Raw genomic sequence first — 22500 nt, forward strand, 5'->3', positions numbered from 1 at the left:
TAGGCATTTGCCAAGCGTTAAAACCGCACCACAAACACCTATAATGAAGTTTGCGGAGCGGCACCATAGACTTGAATGGGAGGCTTCAACTCCTCCTGACTCAACATGAGGCATCAGTTTTGCAGTGACGCGAACGCTTCCCTGTGAACAGCACTGTGTACTGCCATGTGCAGAATTTTCATGAGAAGCATTAAACGCCTGTCTGACAAAGCTAGTGTGAACGTAGCCCAAGTCCTGAAGTGTGTTACTGGCTGGATCACTAGATGGAAATAAAGGAAAAAGCCTAAAAAGGAAAACTAAGGTAGCCATCACATCTAAGGATTAGCAAAATTAAATAACTTACATTTTTTGTTTTGGGTTTTAGATTATCTTTAAAGTACCTGTGAACCCTAACTTATTAACATTTGTTTGCTAAACCACTTTATATATTAAAAATTTGTGTTTAATTTTTTAAAGCGAGATTATTTTTTGTGGTAACTCTATGCTGCTGATCGCCCGCAACCTCTTTGTAGGCAATTCTTGTCTACATGTATGTACACCAATGATTACTGAATGGGCTTCCTAATGGTGACAACAATGGACCATGCCTGCCTGATGTGTATTTGAACATTAATTTATACTCTCCATTGGAAGTCCATGTGACAGAACGACAGTGCAGGAGCACAATTGAGATTTGTGGACCGAGTGTTGTCATCCTCTAACAGGAAGTCCCTAAACAAGCAGCAGGGTCACCAGAAATTATTTCAATGAAAGCTGCAGCTATAAAATCATTGAAAATGACTTTGACATTGTATTTACAGAATACATTTTTAAAGTGATTATATGGCCTATTTCCACCTGCAACACAGGTTTAATTAAAAAAAAAAACAAAACAAAAAAAAAAAAGGGCTGCAAATCACCTCAGTGCACAAAGGAATAGGTGCTATTTGCATTCATTACATCTTAGCCCTACCCACTGGACACTACTGGGGAGATTTACTAGAACTGGAGAGTGCAAAATCTGGTGCAGCTGTGCATGGTAGCCAATCAGCTTCTTCAATTAAGCTTTGACAATAACACCCGGTCACACTGGATGTGAATTGGCATGTGATTTGCAAATTGTATGCCAAGTCGCACCGTATTGGCCATAATTACAGCAGTCATATCGGTGCGGTCCTGACTTGGTCACAGCCTCACCAATTTCCAAAGTAGTACATGCATTACTTTTGGTGCGATTTGCATAGACAACTGTCAGATGTCTTGCAAATCGCACCTAAAATCGGCATGTCCCCCGACTTTGTAATCCTGCGACTTCATGCAACTTGATTTCAGAGTCGGGTTTGATGTGACCGAGGGGGGGGGGGGTTATAAACAAGTGATTCATTATCAAGGTATTGCACATTGTGATTGGTGCACCTGCATCCTGCCCTGTGCTACTTCCAGCTAACTGGTATTTTCCTTCTATGATGTGTTGCAAGTCTCGGGTTTCAGGAGGTCATTCCTAAGTGCCTGCTGGTATTCGCCTTATCTTCTAGCAGGTGTCTCCAGCTTAGTCCTGATTAGAGCAGGCAATACAAGATGTGCAGTAAGCAGTGACCACATCCCGTGTCCACAGGTCACACTGTGTGCTTAGCATTTCTTCCAGCATGTACACTTCCTTCCTACTACATTTTTGGCTTTTACACTCTTTGTTTTGCATTGTTATGATAGAGCAGAGGATTGCAAATTCATTCTGCTGCCAAGAGTGGCTGGTTAAATGACGACCTACTTCTCCTTGCTAAATAGCCATTTCAACTTTTTAAAGGAGTTGGAACTTGGCTGGATTTAAGATAGAAGATGAAAATGGAAGTTTGCGGTTGGTATGGCACTTATTTGCCTTCCAAATCCAGGACTTCATGACATGATGTGGGCTTATCTGAACCTTTGGCTACATTCACACTTTTGCATTCATTAGCCTGAAGCTCAAAGCTCCAAAAAGCTCTAAGGGCTCGTTCACACTTGGCTGTTTTAACAACGCTTGCCAAACGCCCCTATAGCATTTGGCAAGCGTTGGTCCGGCGTTTGCAGAGCATTTTTTTAACGCACCGCAAACGCCGGACGCGCAGTTTATCAGCGGCTGCTAGGCATTTGCCGAGCGTTAATAACGCCCCACAAATGCCTATAATGCAGTTTGAGTGGTGTTACCGCTCCGCAAATGACCCGCAAGCGCCGGCTGGGCATTTGCGGAGCGGCACCATAGACGAGAATAGGAGGCTTCAACGCCTCCTGACTCGACCAGAGGCGTCCGTTTTGCCGCAACGTGACGCAAACGCTCCCGTTAGAACAGCACCATGTGCAGAATTGGCAGAGGCGTTTGGGAAGCGGTACAAATGCTTCCCAAACGCCTTTCTGCCGCCTGCACACAACGCTAGTGTGAACGTAGCCAAACTGAAAAAATCAATTGTTCTCTATGGTGCCTGTTCACACCTGATTGCTGGAACAGGCACAATGGAGAACAATTGATTTTTTAAGTTTGAGCATTTTTGGAGCTTCAAAATACAAAATGCTCAAGTGTGAATGCAGCCTTAGGCTGGCCATACATTATACAATTATCTTCCAATTTTCTGCCCAATTTCCTTTAGATTTACCTTCAACTGTGTAGTGCAAGGGCCTGCCTAGTTGGATACAACTGAAAGTGTTGTTTAGGTTTGTCCTCCTATTATATGGTTTTTGGTAAATCTAAACCAAAAATCTCCAGATAATTGTATAATGTATGGCCAGCCTTAATCAGCATAATGCACTGTCTGTCATTAAACCCTGGTTCACACCGGAGTGATTGTCATGCGATGTCATCGTTTCACAGATGTCTCCCAAGTCGCACCTGAAGTTGCACTAATATGCGACTTTGATATTGTGGGACTTTGAGTGAAGTTGCATGATTTAAAAGTGGGATCCAGTATGAACCAGGGCTTAGGGACCTTGCACACCAGGTGCAGTAGGATGCATTCTTGACTGTCCAAAATCCAGGTATCCTATGGCACGGGTGTCAAATTGGCGGCCCTGCAGCTGTTGCCAAACTACAAGTCCCATGAGGGATTGACAGTTACAAGCATGACTCCCAAAGGCAGAGGCATGATGGGACTTGTAGTTTCACAACAGCTGGAGGGCTGCCAGTTTGACACCCCTGTCCTATGGGCATAGGTCACATCATTGCAGTGCAATGCAGTAAAAAAAAAAAAGTAGAGTGCTGCATTTTTCCGCACCACAAACACGCCATAATGTGATTCCAATACAACGCACATAGAAGCCCAAGGAAAGAAAGAAGTGTCCTCACAGGATAAATGCAAATAGAAAAATGTGCATCAAATGCATGCAAATGTACAAAGAAAAAACACTCAGATGTGTCCTGGGAAGACAACTGAGATCTCAATCTGGCTGCACAGTGAGGAATTGCAGAATAGTAGTAAGAAGAGAGATTCTGTGCTGCTCAGAGGTTAGGCCTGGCTCACACATGCGTGTTGCAGTAATGTGCGGTACGTGTGTTGCAGTGCCATTCATTATACTGGTCACCATAATGCCCCTGCACTGGTGCTCAGCATATGCTACATTTCTGTACATTTGATTGGGTTGCCTAACACGTGAAAATACATGCAATGCATCCTGGTGTGTCTGTGTTCTGATCTGCGCACTGGACCAGTATAAAACAAGGCTCTGACCACGGCTTAATTGTGTGTCTCTTTCTCTGGATCTTTGTATAAGGCCTCATTCACAGGGGTGTACCAGTCCATACATCTGTGTGAAGGGCCATCTTCACCCATGCAGGATGCACACGGGTGGTCCATTCAGGCATCCTGTTCTCTTCATAGGAGGGCTGCTGAACAGCTCTGTAAACTCATTCCCAACTGTACATCCATGTGGGACTGATGAACAGATCCTAACACCCACAGACTGCGTTCTCATCCAAACATCGACCCCACACAGAGGTACAGTTGGAGATTCATGTAGCCGTCCACCTATCAATGATACAGGCTGCCTGCATGGAACACGTGTGCATCCCGTGCAGGTGAAGACGGCCTTTAGCACATGTGTATGGATCAGTACACCCGTGTGAATGAGGCCTACCTAGAATTGAGCTTAGTAGTGGCAAATATGCATGTATCCTATTCCTGTAGTTCACACTACATGCATTTCAGTTGCTTTTTTTTTTTTTTGCATCCAAAATGCACATAAAGTAGGTTATATGGTTGTCAATGTCACAGTTCCAGTGCTTTCCACTTGCAGAAAAAAAAAGTAGAACCTGCTGCATTTTTTTCTGCACAGATCTGAACTGGAACATAATAAAACGCATCAAAAACGCACTGGAACACACATGTCCGTATTGCAATTGAAGAAAGAGAGAGGGAAAAAATGAACTGGAATGCAGAAAAACCGCACAGGACTGCATCAAAAATGCACCAGAATGAGCCAAAAAAGACATCTGGAACGCATCTGGACTGCGTTTCTATAGTGTGAACCCCGACCCTTAGGGCTGGTTCACACCAGATGCATTTTTTTTCTGTATTAAAAAATGCATGCAGTGTTTTCCATGTGTTCCTGTGGCCCTAGTTCACACTAGTGCAGTCAGTTCCAGTCAGTTTTCGGTGCAGAAAAAAAACATGCTGCATTTTTTTCTGCACGGAACTGCACTGGAACATCGCAAACTGCATCAAAACTGCACCGGAATGGAGTGTGGCGAGAACTGTAAGCAACAACCGGAATGCGTTTTGTGGTGTGAACTGGCCCTTAGGGCATATAAATGGCACTGTGTTGTGGTATTGGACGTAGTAACGCATCCATTAGCACCCCAATGCATCTTGCGGATGTATCAGCAGTGCAGCACACCTTTTGTTGTCCTATGGGAAATTTCTACAGGAGCAAATTTTGGTCCATTTGCAAAGAGCTAGGCAGCTTATTTAAATGAAAGGCTGTGTTAATGCAACACACCACAACGGGCCACTTTGGTGCCAATAGGACTTGCTTCTGTCTGTAACTTGATTTACCTCCCGCAGGCTATCACTAAACCCAAATACTGTATTCGGTGAATGAGAGGCATGTTCTGCATTGGTGCTGTACTACCTCTGAGCAGCGGAGGGGAGGCCTATGGACATCTCCTTTAAACACTGGCCATTTGGATTTTTCTGCAGTAAAGGTCCTCCTTTTAATGAAGTCCCAGAATTCTGCATTGCTGAATATCAGCAAATTATCTCAAGGATCTTAAGCACTTAATAGCTGCTCCTGTAAACATGTGAGATTAGTTAAATAGTACTTGTATCACTTTTGGCTGCAGTTCCACCTTGCCGGTTGCCAAATTCTGTTCATCAGCTTGTTTTGCTTACCCGTTTCCCATATTAATTTGGTGTTATTTTCTAACACTGTATGTTTGGCTTAGAAACCAGCGCTAGTACAGTATTAGATTGGTGGGTTGTTTATTCTGCCTGTGATGCAAACTTGGGATTTTATGTTTGTGTGCTTGTATCAATAAGAGGAAGCCATCAGGATACAAGTATAGGATCAGCCATTGCTGAAATGGAAGGGGCAGGCTCCAGGACGGCCATCCTGATGCTAGCTTTCCCACCTTCTAAATCACTTCTATAAAGCCAGCATGTAGGAATGGAGCTTTTATGCAGGCCATCGACGGGTTGTTTATCGGCCGATTTTTAGTCCGCATGAAAAATCGGCAGATATTCACACCGTTAGTGGGGCAATACCGTCGGCCGTTTTTCGTGGATCTTCTCGTTTATTTTTATTGGTCATGCTGGAAAATCCACAAAAAACAGCTGCTTTTCGTGGACGTTGGTGGCAGCATCGCTGCCAGCAACGACCGATTTTTTTTGTTTATCATCTGAAAATTCGGCGGATAAACGACCCGTCTATGGCCAGCCTAACTCACAAGAGTTGTCTGGCCTATTGCTGGTTGCTTGCTAGGCTGCAAAGCTGATATCAGGATGATAGCCTGGAGATTGCACCCTTGGAAAGAAGTCAGCAGAGCTTTATAAGGCTAGATTCATACCTATGCAGTTTACGTTTGATCTGTTTTTGTGGTGCGTTTTTGCACATGCGTTTTTGATGCATTTTGCGGGGTTTTTTTGTTCTTTTTGCTAGGCAGATTAAAATGCAGCCAAAACGCACTACATGCTTTTCTGCAGCATCTCCATTGAAGTCTATAGAACCAAAAATGCAACTTTTTGCTTTTATAAAAGTCCCTGACCCTTTCCAAAAAATGCACCGGGTGAAAACGCGGAGATGTGAATGTGTCCCATAGGAAATCATGTTAAATGGACTGTAGAGTGTTTCTGTAAAACTCTGCAGAAAACGCTTAGGTGTGAACCTAGACTAATTGAGAACCAGTTGGTGTTTGTTACCCATTTCTATGTCATATGTGACATAAATAGGCGGGTTGCAGTAAATTATTATACTAGATTTTGTAATGAAGACATTCTGCCTTAAGCCTGGGTTCACACTACAGCGGTGCGGTAAATCCCATCACACAGGAACCTCTCCGCATTCCTGTACAAATCACATGCGATTTGTATGCGGTGCGATTAGAGCCATACATTTTGTATGGCTCTGTTCGCACCGCACCTTCATCAAAAACGTGCAGGACCCTTTTTTGGTCCGCACTAGAATCAGATCGCATAGGTAGTCACACCTATGCGATCCGATTCTGCACATCGCACCACGTTTTGTGGACCAATGTTGGAGTGTTAACTTAACACACCCACTTCGGTTTGTATGAACGGGGTGCGATTGTAATGCGGTGCGGAATTTGCACTGAAACCGCTGCAAATTCCGCACCGCATCAGTGTGAACCAGGGCTCAAATTTTATTAGCGGATGTAGATTAATTTTTTTTAATTTTTTCTTTTGTATAATAAAACATGCAATAAAGCATTTATGCCGGTTTTCTAATGATAATGTTCAAATGTGTGGTTCAAAGAGCTCTGCCTCCAGGTTTGCTTTTCTGAAACAAGACAGACTTAGGCAGTTCTCAAGGCCCCCTTCACACTTGTGAATGGGGCTATTTGCGATTAGATGTGGGAGACCCAGAGAGGGTTCCCCGCAATACGTTGTGGTTGAGATGCCCCATTGAAAGCCATGGGAGACTGACAGCTGCAGCAGCTATTCGCAGCCTCTTGCATAGAATTGCTCAAGCAGCCATTTTTTTTTCAATGGGGCTTCCCTCCTGAAGCTACCTCCACTGGGTCTCGTGCATTAAATTGCAAACCATCCCATTTGTAAGTATGAATGTGGCCTAATAGTGGCACTTTTACAAAGTATCATTATGGCTGCTTCAAATAAAAAAAAAAATCCCATCCAGTTTGTAGATAAAAAGAAAAAAAAAATGGAGGTAATCAAGATCAACTCTAACAACTGTAGATGTGTCATCATACCAAACTGGGTTCACAATACTGCTGCACAGAATGCTGCTCGCATGTCAGTATGTCCGCACCATTCTGTGTAGGAGCCCAAGGACAGAAGGAGACCCTGCTTGGGCACTGGGGTCCTGCTTTAGCCCTGGTTCACTCTGATGCGGTGCGGAATTCACAGTGTTTTCTGTGCAAATTCCATACCGCATCAGAATCTCACCCCGTTCATGCAAACCGCTGCATGTCTGTATGTTAAGTTAACAACACCCCAAAAACGGTCTGCAAAACGCAGTGCGATGTGCGGAATCGGATCACATAGGTGTGAATACCCATGCAATCTTATTCTAGTGCGGTCCCAAAAAAGGGTGCTGCAAAATGTATGGCTCCAATCACACCACACACAAATCGCATGTGATTTGTACAGGAATGTGGTGCGGTTCCTGTGCAAATCACATGCAATATACCGCACCGCATATATGTGAACCCAGGCTAAAACTGTGTTTTTTGGGGGTTTTTTTGTTTTGTTTTTTTTTTGTGCTGCCCTGCTTCATCTTCCTCTTTTACAGGAGAAGGGATGCCATTGCACACCTCCTACTGTTAATACTAGTTGCCTGGTGTGTTTTTTTTGCTTTGATATCACATTGAGTCCTAGATCTCTGCAAGTGGGTGAATAATTATATGTTGGTATGACCTGCCTGATCTTTGCCCAGGGAAAGTTAATGGGCTTTTTGTTTTTTTTTTTCCTGGTGGCCCTCTATTGTTTTCTCCTTGGAGTGGCTGTGTTGGGGAAAGCTTAAATTGGTCGTAAACCTCCAACATAAAATATGAACAAATCATATCCCTCTATAGTGTGTGCTTGTCTTAATCCTGAGTGCTAAGTGTAATTTCTGTTTGCTGCCTCATTCCTTTGCTATAAGCACGAGTTGCTTCTGATGAGTTTTCCTGACACCAAGAGAAAAAAGGTGACGGGAGGACACAGCCTGTGATTGATAGCCTGAGTTCCCCTGTGTTGTGTGAAGGGTGGTGTGTCTCCATCAGCTGTCGGAGGTCTCCTCACTGATGTAACAGATTCCTGCCCCCTGCTTTTCAGAGCTGAGAGATCCTGTGTAAATTCTGTACTATGAATGGAGGTAGTGGAAAGGTGGCCGTAGATAAACAGGTACAACTTATGTAGGAGAATTTTTCATCTCTGTGTATCACCTGAGCTCAGTCACTGGGTATATGTAAGGGTTTACAACCACTTTAAGTGCTTTTGCAGCCTTCTCCACAGACATACAGCTAGGCTAGGTTCACATATGTGCAGGTGGTGCCACTGCAGACCCGCACGAAAATCCGTGCAGCCGCACCACCTGCACAGAGAAATGCGGATCCGCGGGTTCTAATGGCACGCCGCCCGCACTGGAAAACTCAACCGTAGTGGGAACTGAGGGCTGTGTTTTCTGAAGAAATGCAGAGACTTCTTCCCTGCATGTCACGGGCCACAGGAGTCCATTCAAATGAATGGGCTCTCGTGCCTGCGCAAAACTCGACACGCACGGCCGCATATATGTGAACCGGGGCTAAGTGTAGCTCTGTGTAAGTACTCACTCTACGTAAGCATTCTTGGTCAGATTGTGGATACTTTGATGGCTATATATGTAGCTGAAGACACTCCTGGCTGTGGCCTGTTGTCCGTATGTTTTCTGTGTGACATCTAGAGGCCTGTATAGTTGCTTCTCTTTGGATGTCTGAAGTGATATCTGGACATTCACTCAGTTGTCTTTTGCTGCCATTTAGAACAAAAGGGCTTCTGTATGACCTAAAGCAGGTGCAGACTTCAGGGGTCTATATTTGGACGACATTTAGATATTGTTCACACAAACCTTTCACTAAAATGTTGTTATGGCGCACAAAGTGAGAACATGTCTGGGGTCCTTGCATCACTGGGTCTGTTATCTGTCTATTTAGGACCAAAGAGAGCTTTATGATCACATATGGTCTGTTCGGCTATGGCAGCCATTAAAATATTCCCTTCCATGTTAATGTAGGAGTATGTACTCAGGAATACTGTAACGGGCAACAACTAGGCCAGTGAGGTTGTGTTTCATAAGAAAAACCTTGGAAAGTTGTGTTGCTTTGTGTTCACTTAGTAGTTGGATGTTTGTCTAGTAGAAAAGTGAAAATAAAGGTCACCTCTATTGCTGCGGGCAACTAAAACTTTTTTAAAGATATTTATTTGTGAGATGAGTTTTTTCAGGTCTCCTCTGGCATCTTTTTTTTATCATGGTACCTCTCTAATACAGATACCTATCACTGCTTTGGTCTAAGATCTCCCTTTGCCTTTCATAGTTGGGTAGTTGAAAGGAATATGTGGATCAGAAAATGATTGCTTGTTAAAATAAAGAACACAGTTAAACTGGTACAGATTACTTCATTGAAGTCAGTGACTTTTGTAACCTCATACCTATAGACCAGTGGTCTCCAAACTGCGGCCCGGGGGCCGGATGTGGCCCTTTGCTTGAGTTTATCTGGCCCTTGGGGAATTATTCCACCAGCTGTCACCAATGATGGAGCACCATTGAGCTACTGACACCATCAATGGGGCATTATACTTCTCACTGATATCAACAATGGAGCACTTTTCTTCTCACTGATATCAACAGTGGGGCACTATTTCTCCTTTTAAAATCAATGATGGGGCATTTTTTACTCCCACTGGCTACAGTTCGGCCCTTCTAAAGTCTGAGGGACAGTAAACTGGCCCTTTGCTTAGAAGGTTTGGAGACCCCTGCTATAGACTATGTAAGCGCTATCAGTATTTTTCTACCTGAGGTCCATCATGCTTTCAGATGGGATGACAGCTGGTTCTGCTGGATGATGCTTTTGTGTGCAGTATGTGTTACTCTAGCTATATATACACTTTCAGTCTGCAGCTGGAGAGGAGTTAGTATCACCGTTTGCGGTGTCCTTTTAAATGCTTTGAATGCCATCATGCTAGTGAGAGTCAGCATGCATCCGGTCATTGTATGTTTAATAATACAGTGCATTCCAAAGAAGAACCTGAAGGACAGACAGGAGGAGGAATAGCAATGGACTGTTTAGGGCTTTAAATTTGCTTTTCTGTGAAATTACTTGAAACTGACCTGAGTAACTGGCATCCATCATTGTCTATATTTATTAAATAAAATCAGACATTTATTTTTGATTCAGCAGAATAATAAATGAAAATGGCAAAGACAAAAATGATGGAATCCTTGACCTAATATTGTGTTGCACAACCTTTAGAGGAAACCACGGCAAACAAGCAATTTCTATGGCTCTCAGTGAGACTTCTGTACCTGCCAACAGGTAGTTTGGCCAACTCTTCTTGAGGAAACTGCTCAAGCGGTCTCAAGGTTGATGGGTGCTTTCTCCAGACAGCATGTTTCAGGGCTCATGGAAGGCCATTTGGAATAGCCCAGTGTTTTGTTCATAGCCATCATTATCCTGTTGGAAGGATCCATGTTTTGCTCAAGGGGCATCTTGATATTTCTATGTACCCTGTATAGATTAAAGGCAATCTGTGCTGGACACAGCAAAGCATCCTCAAAATATAACCCAGTCTCCTCCATGTTTCACAGTAGGTATGGTGTTCTTTTCTTTGAGAGCTTCTTTTTCATAGAGCTGACGTGACTATCCAAAAAGCTCCAGTTTTACCTAATCTGTCCAACATAATTCAAGAAGTATTGTGTCATTATGCATGATAGCACATTCCAGTCTGGCTTTTTCATTGTTTTTCTATCCTCCTGGGTCTTAAGCCCTTTGAGCCCACTGTCTCTCAAAAAATGATAGATGGAGCAATCAGACACTGATTCACCTGGACCTTGAAGTTCAGTTTGTATATTTTTTGGAAGTTTTCATTGGCTCTTTATGTACCATTTTGCTGTTTCATCTGTTATTTTTTCTTTTGCTGCCGCATACAAAGAGGTTGACTACATTCCCGTGGACCAAAACTGTCCTATATGCATCTGTACTCACAGGCACATCAGACTACTTGGAGACGCTCTTATGGTCTTTACCTTTGGCATGCTGTTCTAAAATTTTTTATGATCTCTTCAAACAACATTCTCTTTTGCTTTCTCTGATCCATGTTCAGTGTGGCAAACGCAATGATACCAAACAGCATAGGGACTACTTTCCTGACTGATTCATTATCACACGTCTTCAAAAAACAATTTGTTTGAAATATCTTTGTGATCCAGTTATTTATATTTTATATACCTACCAATAAATCTGTCCAGACCATTTTTTAGAAAATATTTTTTTTTCCAACACACTACTTTCACACTCCTTCCTTGGAGTTTTTATCATGTTTCCTGTGCGTTATACCTGTTTTTTTTTTTTTTTTACAACTACAAGCATGCACCAAAAATGCAGCAAGTTAAGCTTTGAAAGCTCATCTGACACATAACAGTGTGAACTGTTCCATAGGGATTTAATGGTCATTCGTTTTTCTTCTCCTTTTTTTTTAATGCAAAAACAAAAGAAAAATGGATCAGTGTGAAAGCAGACTTTTTTTTACTGTATTCTGTGACCTACAAAGTGCATGCAAGTATACATGAGACAATTGCTTTTAGGGCCGGTTCACACCATGCCCGTACTTGAGTCGCACAGGACTGCACACGTACGGTTCTGTGCAGTGTGATTTCAGCCTGTTAATTTGGAATAGGCTAAAAACGCATCACACAGCACCAAGAGTAGTGCATGTACTACTTTTTAAAATGCACTGCAAGTGGATCACATGGTACAAAAGTACCACGTGATCCAGTGCAGGCAAATGCACTGCATTTATTTTATTTATTTAAGGTACTTATATAGCGTCGTCAATTTACACAACGCTTTACATATATATTGTACATTCACATCAGTCCATAACCCTCAAGGGGTGTACAATCTAAGGTCCCTAACTTACAATCATACGTACACATACTAGGGCCAATTTAGACAGGAGCCAATTCACCTACCAGCATGTCTTTGGAGTGTGGGAGGAAACCGGAGTACCCGGAGGAAACCCACGCAGGCACAGGGAGGACATGCAAACTCCAGGCAGGTGATGCTGTGGCTGGGATTTGAACCAATGACCCTAGTACTGCCAGGCGGAAGTGCTAACCATTTAGCCACTGTGCTGCCTGATTTACCAAAACTGGCATGGTGCCATGGTTGGGAGTTGGCGTGTCGTTGGCTTTCTATTCACACCTGCTGCAGATCGCAAACAGAGTGTGTTTTGCATGCGGTCTGAATTGCACAGCACGTTCCTGTGTGATTCATGTGTGGACATGGTGTGAACCAACCCTAAGCCCCCGGTCACATGAAATCCGATTTTGAAATCGTGCAACGTACAGTGAAGTCGGGTGACCTTCCAATTTAATTTCGATTTGCAAGACATCTGTCACAGATGTCTATGCAAATCGCATGAAAAGTAGTGCATGTACTACTTTAGGAATCGGTGTGGCTCTGACCAAGTCTGAACTGCACCTATATGACCGCTCTAACAGCGTACAATAGGGTGCGACTTGGCCTACGATTTGCAAGTGGCCTGGCATGACCCGGGGCTTAAAGTAGCAGAGTCTTTCTGACCAGAGACCCTTTTGGTCCATATGTCATAAATCCTTCACCCCTCTTGTCAGCATAGTGTTGTGCCGCAGTGACGTGATTCCCGTGCGCATGCGTGGGTGTGACCTCATTGGGGGCCAGCCATTCAAGTGGATGAACAGATGGAATGCTGGAAGGAAGAGCAGCCAAAGATGGAAGCATTTGTGACCAGCGCCAGAACTGACAACGTAGAGCTGGAGGACACCTAATATACAGGTAAATCTGCCATATTGTGCTAATATTTAGTGCATACTAGTACATTATAGCATAGACCTGTAGAGGATACATTCAATACTGATTTAATTTCATAATTTGTCAGCAGGAAATAAGCATTGTTTCAATGCAATGTAAGCGATCCAACAAATGAATTGGACCTTTTAATAAAGGAAGTTGATCTGTGTACACGTTTTGATTTCAAGGGTGGGTTTATCAGTGAGATAAAGGGGCAGATTAGTTGTCATCTGAAGGAAATCACTGATAACAATAGATCAGAAAGGAAGCATCTGCAACCTATATTATTCCTATCATCCATCAGTCTATTTTCTGGAAGCGTCACACTGTCATGATTATGTAAACTCCAGCTAGGCTAATTAGGAAGAATTTGATTTTGCATTCATTCAGACTAATTGAAGATCTTTTGATTTTGGCATATCAGGAAGACGCGAGAGGCGGTGAAGTAATAGAAATGTTTCTTTTTCTGCTGCAAGTTGGGATAAAAGTACGTCTTCACCAGAAATGTCAGCTCGGGATGGATGAGAGTTGTCTGTGCTATCTTTTAGCCCTGGTATTTGGGAGAAGGGGGGATCTTGGATGTGACTGCTCTCCTCCTCTCTATGAATAAGACCTTTCAGACTGTTTGTTTTCCTCCTTGCCTCCCTCCCTTTTCCCTCCTCGCTCTACCATTGGAGGAGGGCCTGGGAGGGCTTGGTTTTCCCCCCCTTTTACTGTATGTGCTGGGAAGTTTTGGAGCAGGTCCTGTCACTGTGCTGTCTGTCTATTATGTGAGAATGCTGGGAGACCCCACTCCACTCTCTCCAGACAGGACCCTGCTCACGGGCAGCCCAAAATCTGGATTTAGTTGCAAGATGGTCCTGCAGGCAGTGGGAAGAGTTTTAAGGTACGAGTTGTTGGGTTTTGTGTTTTTGTTTTTTCTCTTTCTCTTTTTTTTTAAGCTAAGGTATATTAGCTGCAGCTGGCTGATCTCCCCTTTTTCATAGTCCTGTAAAGAATTCTTTGTTGAAGGTTAACCAGTTAATGTCGGCTCTGCCATACCTTTTGTAAGTTGAGCTGGAACATCTGCAATACCAGCTCACAGGTTGGGGCTTGTAGAGCATACGTGTTATGCAATGTGCATGCTGGCTCATCTTGCTGTGATGGCATTGATATCCGGCTCTGGTTTTACTACCATGAAGTGGTTGACGATTACAGTGGAAAATGGAGGCTTGAATATTTTTAAAAAGGAGTTCAAGAAAAGCAACCAGTCATTTGTTTTCAGTTCTGACCCGCACTAGAGGCTGACCGGTTATCGGCAACGGAGATACCTTTCCATGAGTTTAACAAGAGCTTGGTTGTATGTTGATTGCTTCTCTGCTCTCCTAGTAGATGCTGATTGGCATCTTCTAATCCAGGGAATATGGGAACATCTGGGTTAGGCCATTCCATTGGAATGAGAGCTGATGAGATTGTTGTCAGAGGCTTTGTGCAGGTACAAAAAGACAACTTGATCAAATGTTCAGGTGCTTAGCTTCAAAATGTAGCCATGATAAAGTTGTAAGAAGTTGGTTTGTGCTATTTGTAGTGTATTTGCCGGTGGTGGCTCAGTGGGTAAGTGGTTAGCACTTCTGCCTGGCAGTACTAGGGTCACTGGTTCGAATCCCAACCACGGCACCACCTGCCTGGAGTTTGCACACCTATGTTAAAATAAGTCCGCTCAGTGCACCTTACCTTCATTTTATAGAATGCAGTGCTCTGAACCACAGACTACCTTACCTTCATATCTACAGGCACGTCACCAAGAAAATAGACTGTGCTATAGGGCAGCACAGTGGTTAAAATGGTTAGCACTTCCACCTGGCAGTACTAGGGTCGTTGGTTCAAATCCCAACCATGGCACCACCTGCCTGGAGTTTGCATGTTCTCCCTGTGCCTGCGTGGGTTTCCTTCGGGTACTCTGGTTTCCTCCCACACTCCAAAGACATGCTGGAAGGTTAATTGGATCCTGTCTAAATTGGCCCTAGTATGTGGATGTATGAATGTGAGTTAGGGACCTTAGATTGTACGCCCCTTGAGGGTTAGGGACTGATGTGAGTGTACAATATATATGTAAAGCGCTGCGTAAATTTATGGTGCTATATAAGTACCTGTAATAAATATTTGTTTTAATAGCATCTGTATTTCTAAAGTGACCAAACATGGAGCCAATTATGAATTTATCGGCTGAAATTTGGTCTGTGGATGGCCCTGTCGGCACCCTCATACCAGACTTTCTTTGAATGAAAAATCCAAGGAGCGAGGTGGAAGATTGTCAGCTTAACAGCAACCAGTCAGATGCAGGCAGTGTTCTGGTTTTTTGACAGCTGGCAAAGCCGGCTGTCAGAGTACAATAGCTGCAGGGTGGGTGGAGGAATCTGTCGGGCTGCTTTCACATTGATCTGTTTTCCTTCCGTTTTTGTGTTAAGAAAAGCAGTTAGAAAAACGCATGACCATTAAATTCTATGAAACTCTTCATACTGGTCTGTTGCGGGTCCATTGCGTTATTCAACGTCCTGCAAGCTACATTTTTGGTGCATGTTTATTGCAGTAAAAAAACCTCACCAAAAACGCATCTCCCCATTGGAATGAATGGCAAATGCATCAAAAGCGCACTTGCAGTTGCGTTTTTGGTGCGTTTTGAGTCATGTTTTTTTCTGCATGGATGCAAAATGCATCAGCAATGCAGCAAAAACACATATGCATTTTTACTGCGTTTTTGCAGTGGAGCAGTGTGAAAGTGGCCTCAGGATTGTCTTTGTTCAGTTTGTGGGGCGAAAAATAAATGTGTGTGACCTTAACTTAATAAGTATTTGCTGGTGTAGAAACGCACAAACGCCTATTGGATACAGTTAATGACTTTGTCAATGTTTCATTTAGCAGCATACACATTCTTCAATATGATTTGTTACATTGACCCCGACCTTTTGGAGTTTTCATTTGAAGCTATGACTGGACAAAAACTTGTAAAAGAACCATTACGTAGGAGAATGCCCACAAGGTGCACAGGCATTTTTTGGGGGGGGTGGGGGGATTGTGAGGAACTCTGCAGGAACATAAAATGAAATTAAAGCTCCATGCACATTAGTGTTTTTTTTTAAGCTCCTAGAAGCTATTATGAGCATTTTTTTTTCTTCTCCTAGAAACTAATAGTGTTCTCCTATGTGTCCATCATACACACTGTTTTAAGCTAGAAGCGTTTTTAAAGCTTCAGCGTTTAGGAGCAGGAAAAAAATTGTTTGTGGAGTTTTTGGGAGCGTTTTCCTGACCGATAAAGAACGCTAAACGCTACTAAAATGCTCCTAACAACAGCTTTTTTTTTTTTTTGTACTTATAAAATGCTAACGCTCCTAAACGCTACTAAAATGCTATTATCAGCTTATACAAAACGCTAGTGTGCATGGAGCCTAAAAATGTAGGTGTTTCTGTAAAAGGGCTGTGCACTTTAAATTCAGCATGTATATAAATGTATGTATATATGTCAGCGGAGGTAATATTAATGTAGAAATCGGGATCCTGTCGGTCCTGTCATAAGCCAGCGGGCACATAGGCTCCAGGGAACATGCGCTTCCTTTCATCGACATCAGTAGCAAAAAACTGAAGTTAAAAGTGCACTGTGGTCGGTTCGGTTGCAATGCAAATGTTGCATTGAAAGCTGTATAGCTGCAGATTGGATGTTATTTTCAGCCTCTTATGCAGCCGACTGCTTTGTTTATTTTATTTATTTCAGGTATTTATATAGCGCCATCAATTTACGCAGCGCTTTACATATATATTACATTCACATCAGTTCCTAACCCTCCAGGGGCATACAATCTAAGATCCCTAACTCACATTCATACATACACATACTAGGGACAATTTAGACAGGAGCCAGTTAACCTATCAGCATGTCTTTGGAATGTGAGAGGAAACCGGAGTACCTGGAGGAAACCCACGCAGGCACTGAGAGAACATGCAAACTCCAGGCAGGTGGTGCCGTGGTTGAGATTTGAACCAACGACCCTAGTACCGCCACGTGGAAGTGCTAACCGTTTAGCCACCGTGCTGCCCTATAGCACAGTCTTTATTTTCTTGGTGACGTGCCTGTAGATATGAAGGTAAGGTAGTCTGTGGTTCAGAGCACTGCATTCTATAAAATGAAGGTAAGGTGCACTGAGCGGACTTATTTTAACATAGGTGTCAAACGTTGGACAGGTTTAGCAGTTTATGAAAAATAATTACTTGTAAGGAGAAGCACTTTAAAACAAACCTGTCAAGAACTATAAAGAGTAAAGGTCATCTCGATGTGTCTGTATATACTTTGTTTCCACAAATGCCTCTCCTGAGTGTCCCGGGAGCCCCAGACTTTTTGTGCAGAAGTAGCATCTAGCTGTGCATTTCAAAATGCAATGTCCTACACTTTACAGAGTGAGCGTGTGTGTGTGCGCGCGTGTGCGTGCGTGCGTGTGCGCGCACAAATGAGGGGACTTTTGCATGCTGACCATCCCAGTTTTGCGGTCTTTTGGGACTTTAGGAAGAAACTGCGTTGAAAAAACAGTGGTTATGTACAGGAAACCTGGAGGCTGACATGCTTCTGAGAATGCCTATTGCTCGACTGTCTCTGGTTTCAATCAGAGTCCTTGACCTGGAACAAGCAAGCATCCGATAATCCATGTGAAGTTAGATCTCTTGATACTTGTAGGCTTGAAAGAGTTTGAACATGTTGGCAAGACAGTCAGGCAACTAGCATTTTCGAAGAGGTCCGCTATGGAACTATGCTTTTCTCTCTGTACAGGTGTATTAGAGGATGTAGTTTTTGTCCCTTTCAGACGGGCAAACCTATTGGGTCTGTCCGTTTTTCAGGCAGACCCGATTTGACCACCCAAAGGAGGTGGATGTATACTGACGTATGTGTCTGTGTACTCCCGCCTGCATCTGATCCGCTAAAAACAGACGGATGGTGATATGTTCCCCATCCATCTGGCGGATCAGATCAGATGACCGTTGTATGTAAACGGACAGGCGGTCCGTTTACATCCAACCACCCCATAGAGAACAGTGGGCTGTGTCCATGTCCGCTTTGCATAAGCAGAGAATACACGGACCTGACATCGCCTGCTCAGCGGGGATCAATGAACAGATACCCTGCTGCGCAAGTGGATCCACTTGGCAGAGTCCAGCCATGTGAAAGGAAAAAAAGAAAAACAGCAAAGGGCTCTTTCTTCAGGTTCTTATCTTTAACAGATTAATTTTCTGCTCCTGAACATTGGCTTTTATGCCATTTGTTTGGTGGTTTTTGGAGTGAGAATGTTTTTGGCATACAATATTTCCGCACAAATACCATTTCCCGCATGTGTTATACACACCTGGGTAAATAATTTGTCACACCTGAGAAAATAATATTCATCTATTGACCCTCAAACTGAACCCAACCCATAATACTTCTACATCATCCTATGCTATCACGGCAATGCTTGGTTCATTACGATGTAAAATGGTCATATTAGCAGCTGCCAATGTTATGGAAGTTTTGTTCACTCTGTAAAGCAGAAATCTGTGATCAAATTTTGAGTGGCCCGTGCGGTGGGGCTGTGCCGGCAAATGCTTGTTTTGTTCTATGGGAGAGGGCATTGAAGATCTACTCATCTGACTTGCCAATCCTTCCCGCACAAGACCGGTCCTTTCAGCTGCTGCCCCCCCAATGTAAATGAGCTGTTCCTGACGTCCCCACGCTCATTATACACTCCACAGACTGGAACAGTCCACTGCTGGACCATGGGGGAGCTCGGTTATCTGTAGGATCGGCAGGTCAGGTGAGTATGAGCTTAGTCCTGACCCCTACAATTGAATGCCATGTTGGCAAGACAGTCAGTCAACTGGCATTTCAGAAGAAGCCCGCTATGAATGTGACCTAACTTTGACAAAACAACTTGACCTTTGATTCATCAGTCCACAGCACTTTGTTCCAGAAGGCCTGGTATTTACCTTTATCTTTAATGGCAAACTATAGTTTGACTCTTAATGGACAGCAGAAACCTCAGCATAAAAGCGGCATGTAATTGCATGTAAACGTCTAGAATTTGTGTGCGTTTAGATGCTCATATGTCAGTACTGCATTTAGAAGAGTGTAATTTTTCATCCAGGCTACAAGCTCCACTAAAATACATTTTACGTGAAAATATGCCTTAAGAAGCATGTAGATGTAAATCACATAAATATAACAAGATGCTTCTCTAAAGTGCATGATTGGTCCCCCCCCTTTTTTGAAAATGCTGAACATTCCAGATTACACCGCTAAATGCCGCTTTGTACATGGACAGATTGGCTATAATAGTGCTGAGTTCAGATCCGGAGGAATGAAGTAAAAAACCACTATATAAAGTGCGAAGAGAGGGTTTTTTGTGCCCATGTGTATGAGACCTTATAAGAATGAATACATGATGTCCATTTGTCCAAGTATATCACCTTTCATCTCTAGGTACTTATATCATCAAGATTCAGTGTTTGCCTGTTCAGATAAGTTGAAATAGTCAACAATTACTATGGGGTGTACTTACTTTTCACATGACTGTATATGGGGCAGACTATAGGGTGGTGGCCATGGGGCTTGTGGTCCAGGGCAGTTGTACTAGCTGTATATTCAGCTCACAGGCTTAGCTCTCTCTGGTTGTCAGATGTTCAGAGGTATGGATTCTCCACAATCTCTGGCATGAATCTGTTAATGTGAGGTTTTTGAAGAACTGTGGCCTGGCAGACTTATGTGTAGAACAAATGTAGACTTGTATGAGGAGGGAAAAAGCACATCCGGCTTGGAGAACGTCTTGTATAAAGGGCTCTGTGTGAAGGTGTTGGTATAGGACAGTGTACGGGTGAACTGTCCTGCCAACTAAGAATCTGAGGTAGATAGATGGGTCATGTAACAGAAGCACATTAAATACTTCAAGTCTGAGAATAGGCCAACCGGTACAATTCACCTAGTACTACGAATATTGGAATCATTACCAGAAACGCCATGGAAGAAACAGAGATTGCCATTACTTTACAACTAAGAGAACAGGGAAAGCGCATGTCTCTAGACCCAGGTCCACAGCTTTGATGAGCTGAAGCACCAAGACATGAAGAAAACCAAGTCTCTTCGGTGGTTGATGCAAACCTGAAGGGTTATTTCAGCAGCATGCATACAAACACCGAGACCCTTTGATGCATTTACAAAGCCTAATCCTAAGAGTCTTTTGAATACATGCTGTGGCACAAAATGTGTCAAGGTGTTCCTATCATTGTGTGTATAAATCTTCCAGTTTCCTTCAGCCTTCATGTGGACTTTTTCTTCATATAGAGTTTACCCATTATTAACACTTTTTTTGAGAATGCTAGATGCCTTGCTTTCATAATGCACCTCTGGCATCTGGCCCAGGTGTATGAATTTACTCTGACTTTTCTGATTTTTATTTTTTCCTTCTGTCCGGTCCCTGAACAGCAGCCCCTTCTCTTGTTTGTGGGTGTCTCTTTTAGCTAGTCAGTGTGTGCATCCATTGACACACAAAGTGCCCAGCAAGCTATACCCCTACTTATCACTACCCTATGCTCATCTCTTCTCTACAAGCTAGAAGTTTGGGTGAACAGTGTGAATCATGGAGGACCTGGCAGTGGTGCCAGGACAATAGGTAAGTGTTTGGAGATGGGGGGTTGCTTTTTTTTTTTTTACCTTAATTCTGTGAATGCATTAAAGGATAAGTTCACCTTTGAACATGTCACACCTATGTTTAGGGTGTAACATTTAACACGTTCAGAACCCTCCCTTACATGTGACAGTGGGATGTGGTTCTTCTCCCCTGTAATCGCTGTTACATTTAAAATCAGCATAGCTGTGCAGGGATCCGCCTACAGAGCCATGTCATTAATTCCCAGGCTTCTGTGAATGAATAAACTACAAGTCCCATCCATCACAGCAGCAGACTTGTAGTTGCAATAGACTGGAAGTGTGCCGATCAGCTCGCTCATAGTCTATTCACACTTCCCCCAGCTGTCAAGGTGAAAGCCCTACAGTGAAACGGGTAGAAAGCTGGAGGAAGAGTGTTCAGGAGCCTGACATAGCACCTACAATCTACTGATTGCAAGTGCAATACTTTGCAGGCTCCTGAAGAGAAAAATAATAAGTACACATTGTTTTTTTTACCTGCAAAAATCTATGCATTTATTACTTTTTGTTAAAGCGGTAGTAAACCAAAAAAAAATTAAATAAAAAAAAATCTTCTCCCTGCAAGTTAAGAGCATTATGAAAGACTTGCCTGAAAATAAAGCCTTCCAGTGGAGCGCTGTCATGGCAATCTAGGGCTTCCATCTTCACCTGGTCTCCCTTCTGGGTTGGCAGGCTGCGGGCATTTGGCCGAGCCACGATAACATCTCCCCTGCACATGCACACGTGTGTCTTGGCTGCAGCAGGGCTCTCTCAATGGACGGCACGTCATTGCGCAGTGATGCGTCGGTGACATCTCTGGTGCTGCTATAGTCATGATCACCTAAATGGTGCACGTTTTAGGAGATATTTAAAGTACCTACAGGTGACCCTTTGTAAAGGCTTACCTTCGGTAAAAATGAAAATAATAGACTTTACTACCACTTTAAAGATAAACGTAGCCTTTAAGGTACAAAAAAAGTTGAGTACTACTTTAAATAGAACAGAGTCAGAAATAGAATCGACTAATGTTCTTCTACAGTAAGAACTTATACATATGGGTTTCAACTTGTATGTGTGTAAAGCAGACTTTTGTTACGTATTTGCAACGCTTTCAGCCAGCTTAGGCCTCATGCACACTACTGTTCCTAAACTCATGTTTTTGGCAGTGGATTTTTTTTTTTTTGCCAAAGCCCCCTGAACTCAACTTAATAAAAGTCTGGGTGTCCATGCATACATAGGCTTTTACCATAGTTTAGAAGCAGTAAAACGATCCTCTTCTGAACGCAGAAGAATCGTTTTTAGGAAAGGAATGTTTTGGCAGAAAAACGTCAAACGCGCATTAACGCTAGGCATGTTTAACGCTCAGACGTTTTTTCATTGTAGTAAACAGAATACATTATTTTGGTCAATGAAATGAATAAATGCCCAAGTGTTTGACATGGGTAAACGTGGTATGCACGTTTACCAGCGTCGAGCGTTTTCTTGCTAGGAGAAAAGTGTCCCAGGCAGTTGATTTTTAGCATCTAGTGTGCATGTACCCTACAAGTCTGCTTTACACACTTGGCCTCTTTGTAAAAAAACACAGCATATTTTTTTTTATTCTGATGCAAATGCAGGC

General features: G+C 43.1%; 1 protein-coding gene across 3 annotated transcripts in view; it reads left to right on the forward strand.

Annotated features, from left to right (window-relative positions):
- The window catches only part of MOB2 (MOB kinase activator 2), a 90162-nt gene that overhangs the window by 36070 nt on the left and 31592 nt on the right, over nt 1-22500 (forward strand). Inside the window, exon 1 of one of the 3 annotated variants that reach the window (XM_089653525.1) lies at nt 13936-14090. The exons of the other annotated variants lie outside the window; for them this stretch is intronic. Coding sequence (XP_089509651.1) covers nt 13981-14090 — 110 coding nt within the window. The 5' untranslated portion in view covers nt 13936-13980. Of the gene's footprint in view, nt 1-13935; nt 14091-22500 lie in introns of those variants that run through there. 3 annotated transcript variants of the gene reach the window in all.

The sequence above is a fragment of the Staurois parvus genome, unplaced genomic scaffold (genome assembly GCF_062004578.1).
Source record: "Staurois parvus isolate SC_StPar_1 unplaced genomic scaffold, SC_StPar_1.0 ptg000715l, whole genome shotgun sequence".
NCBI classification, from domain to species: Eukaryota; Metazoa; Chordata; class Amphibia; order Anura; family Ranidae; genus Staurois; species Staurois parvus.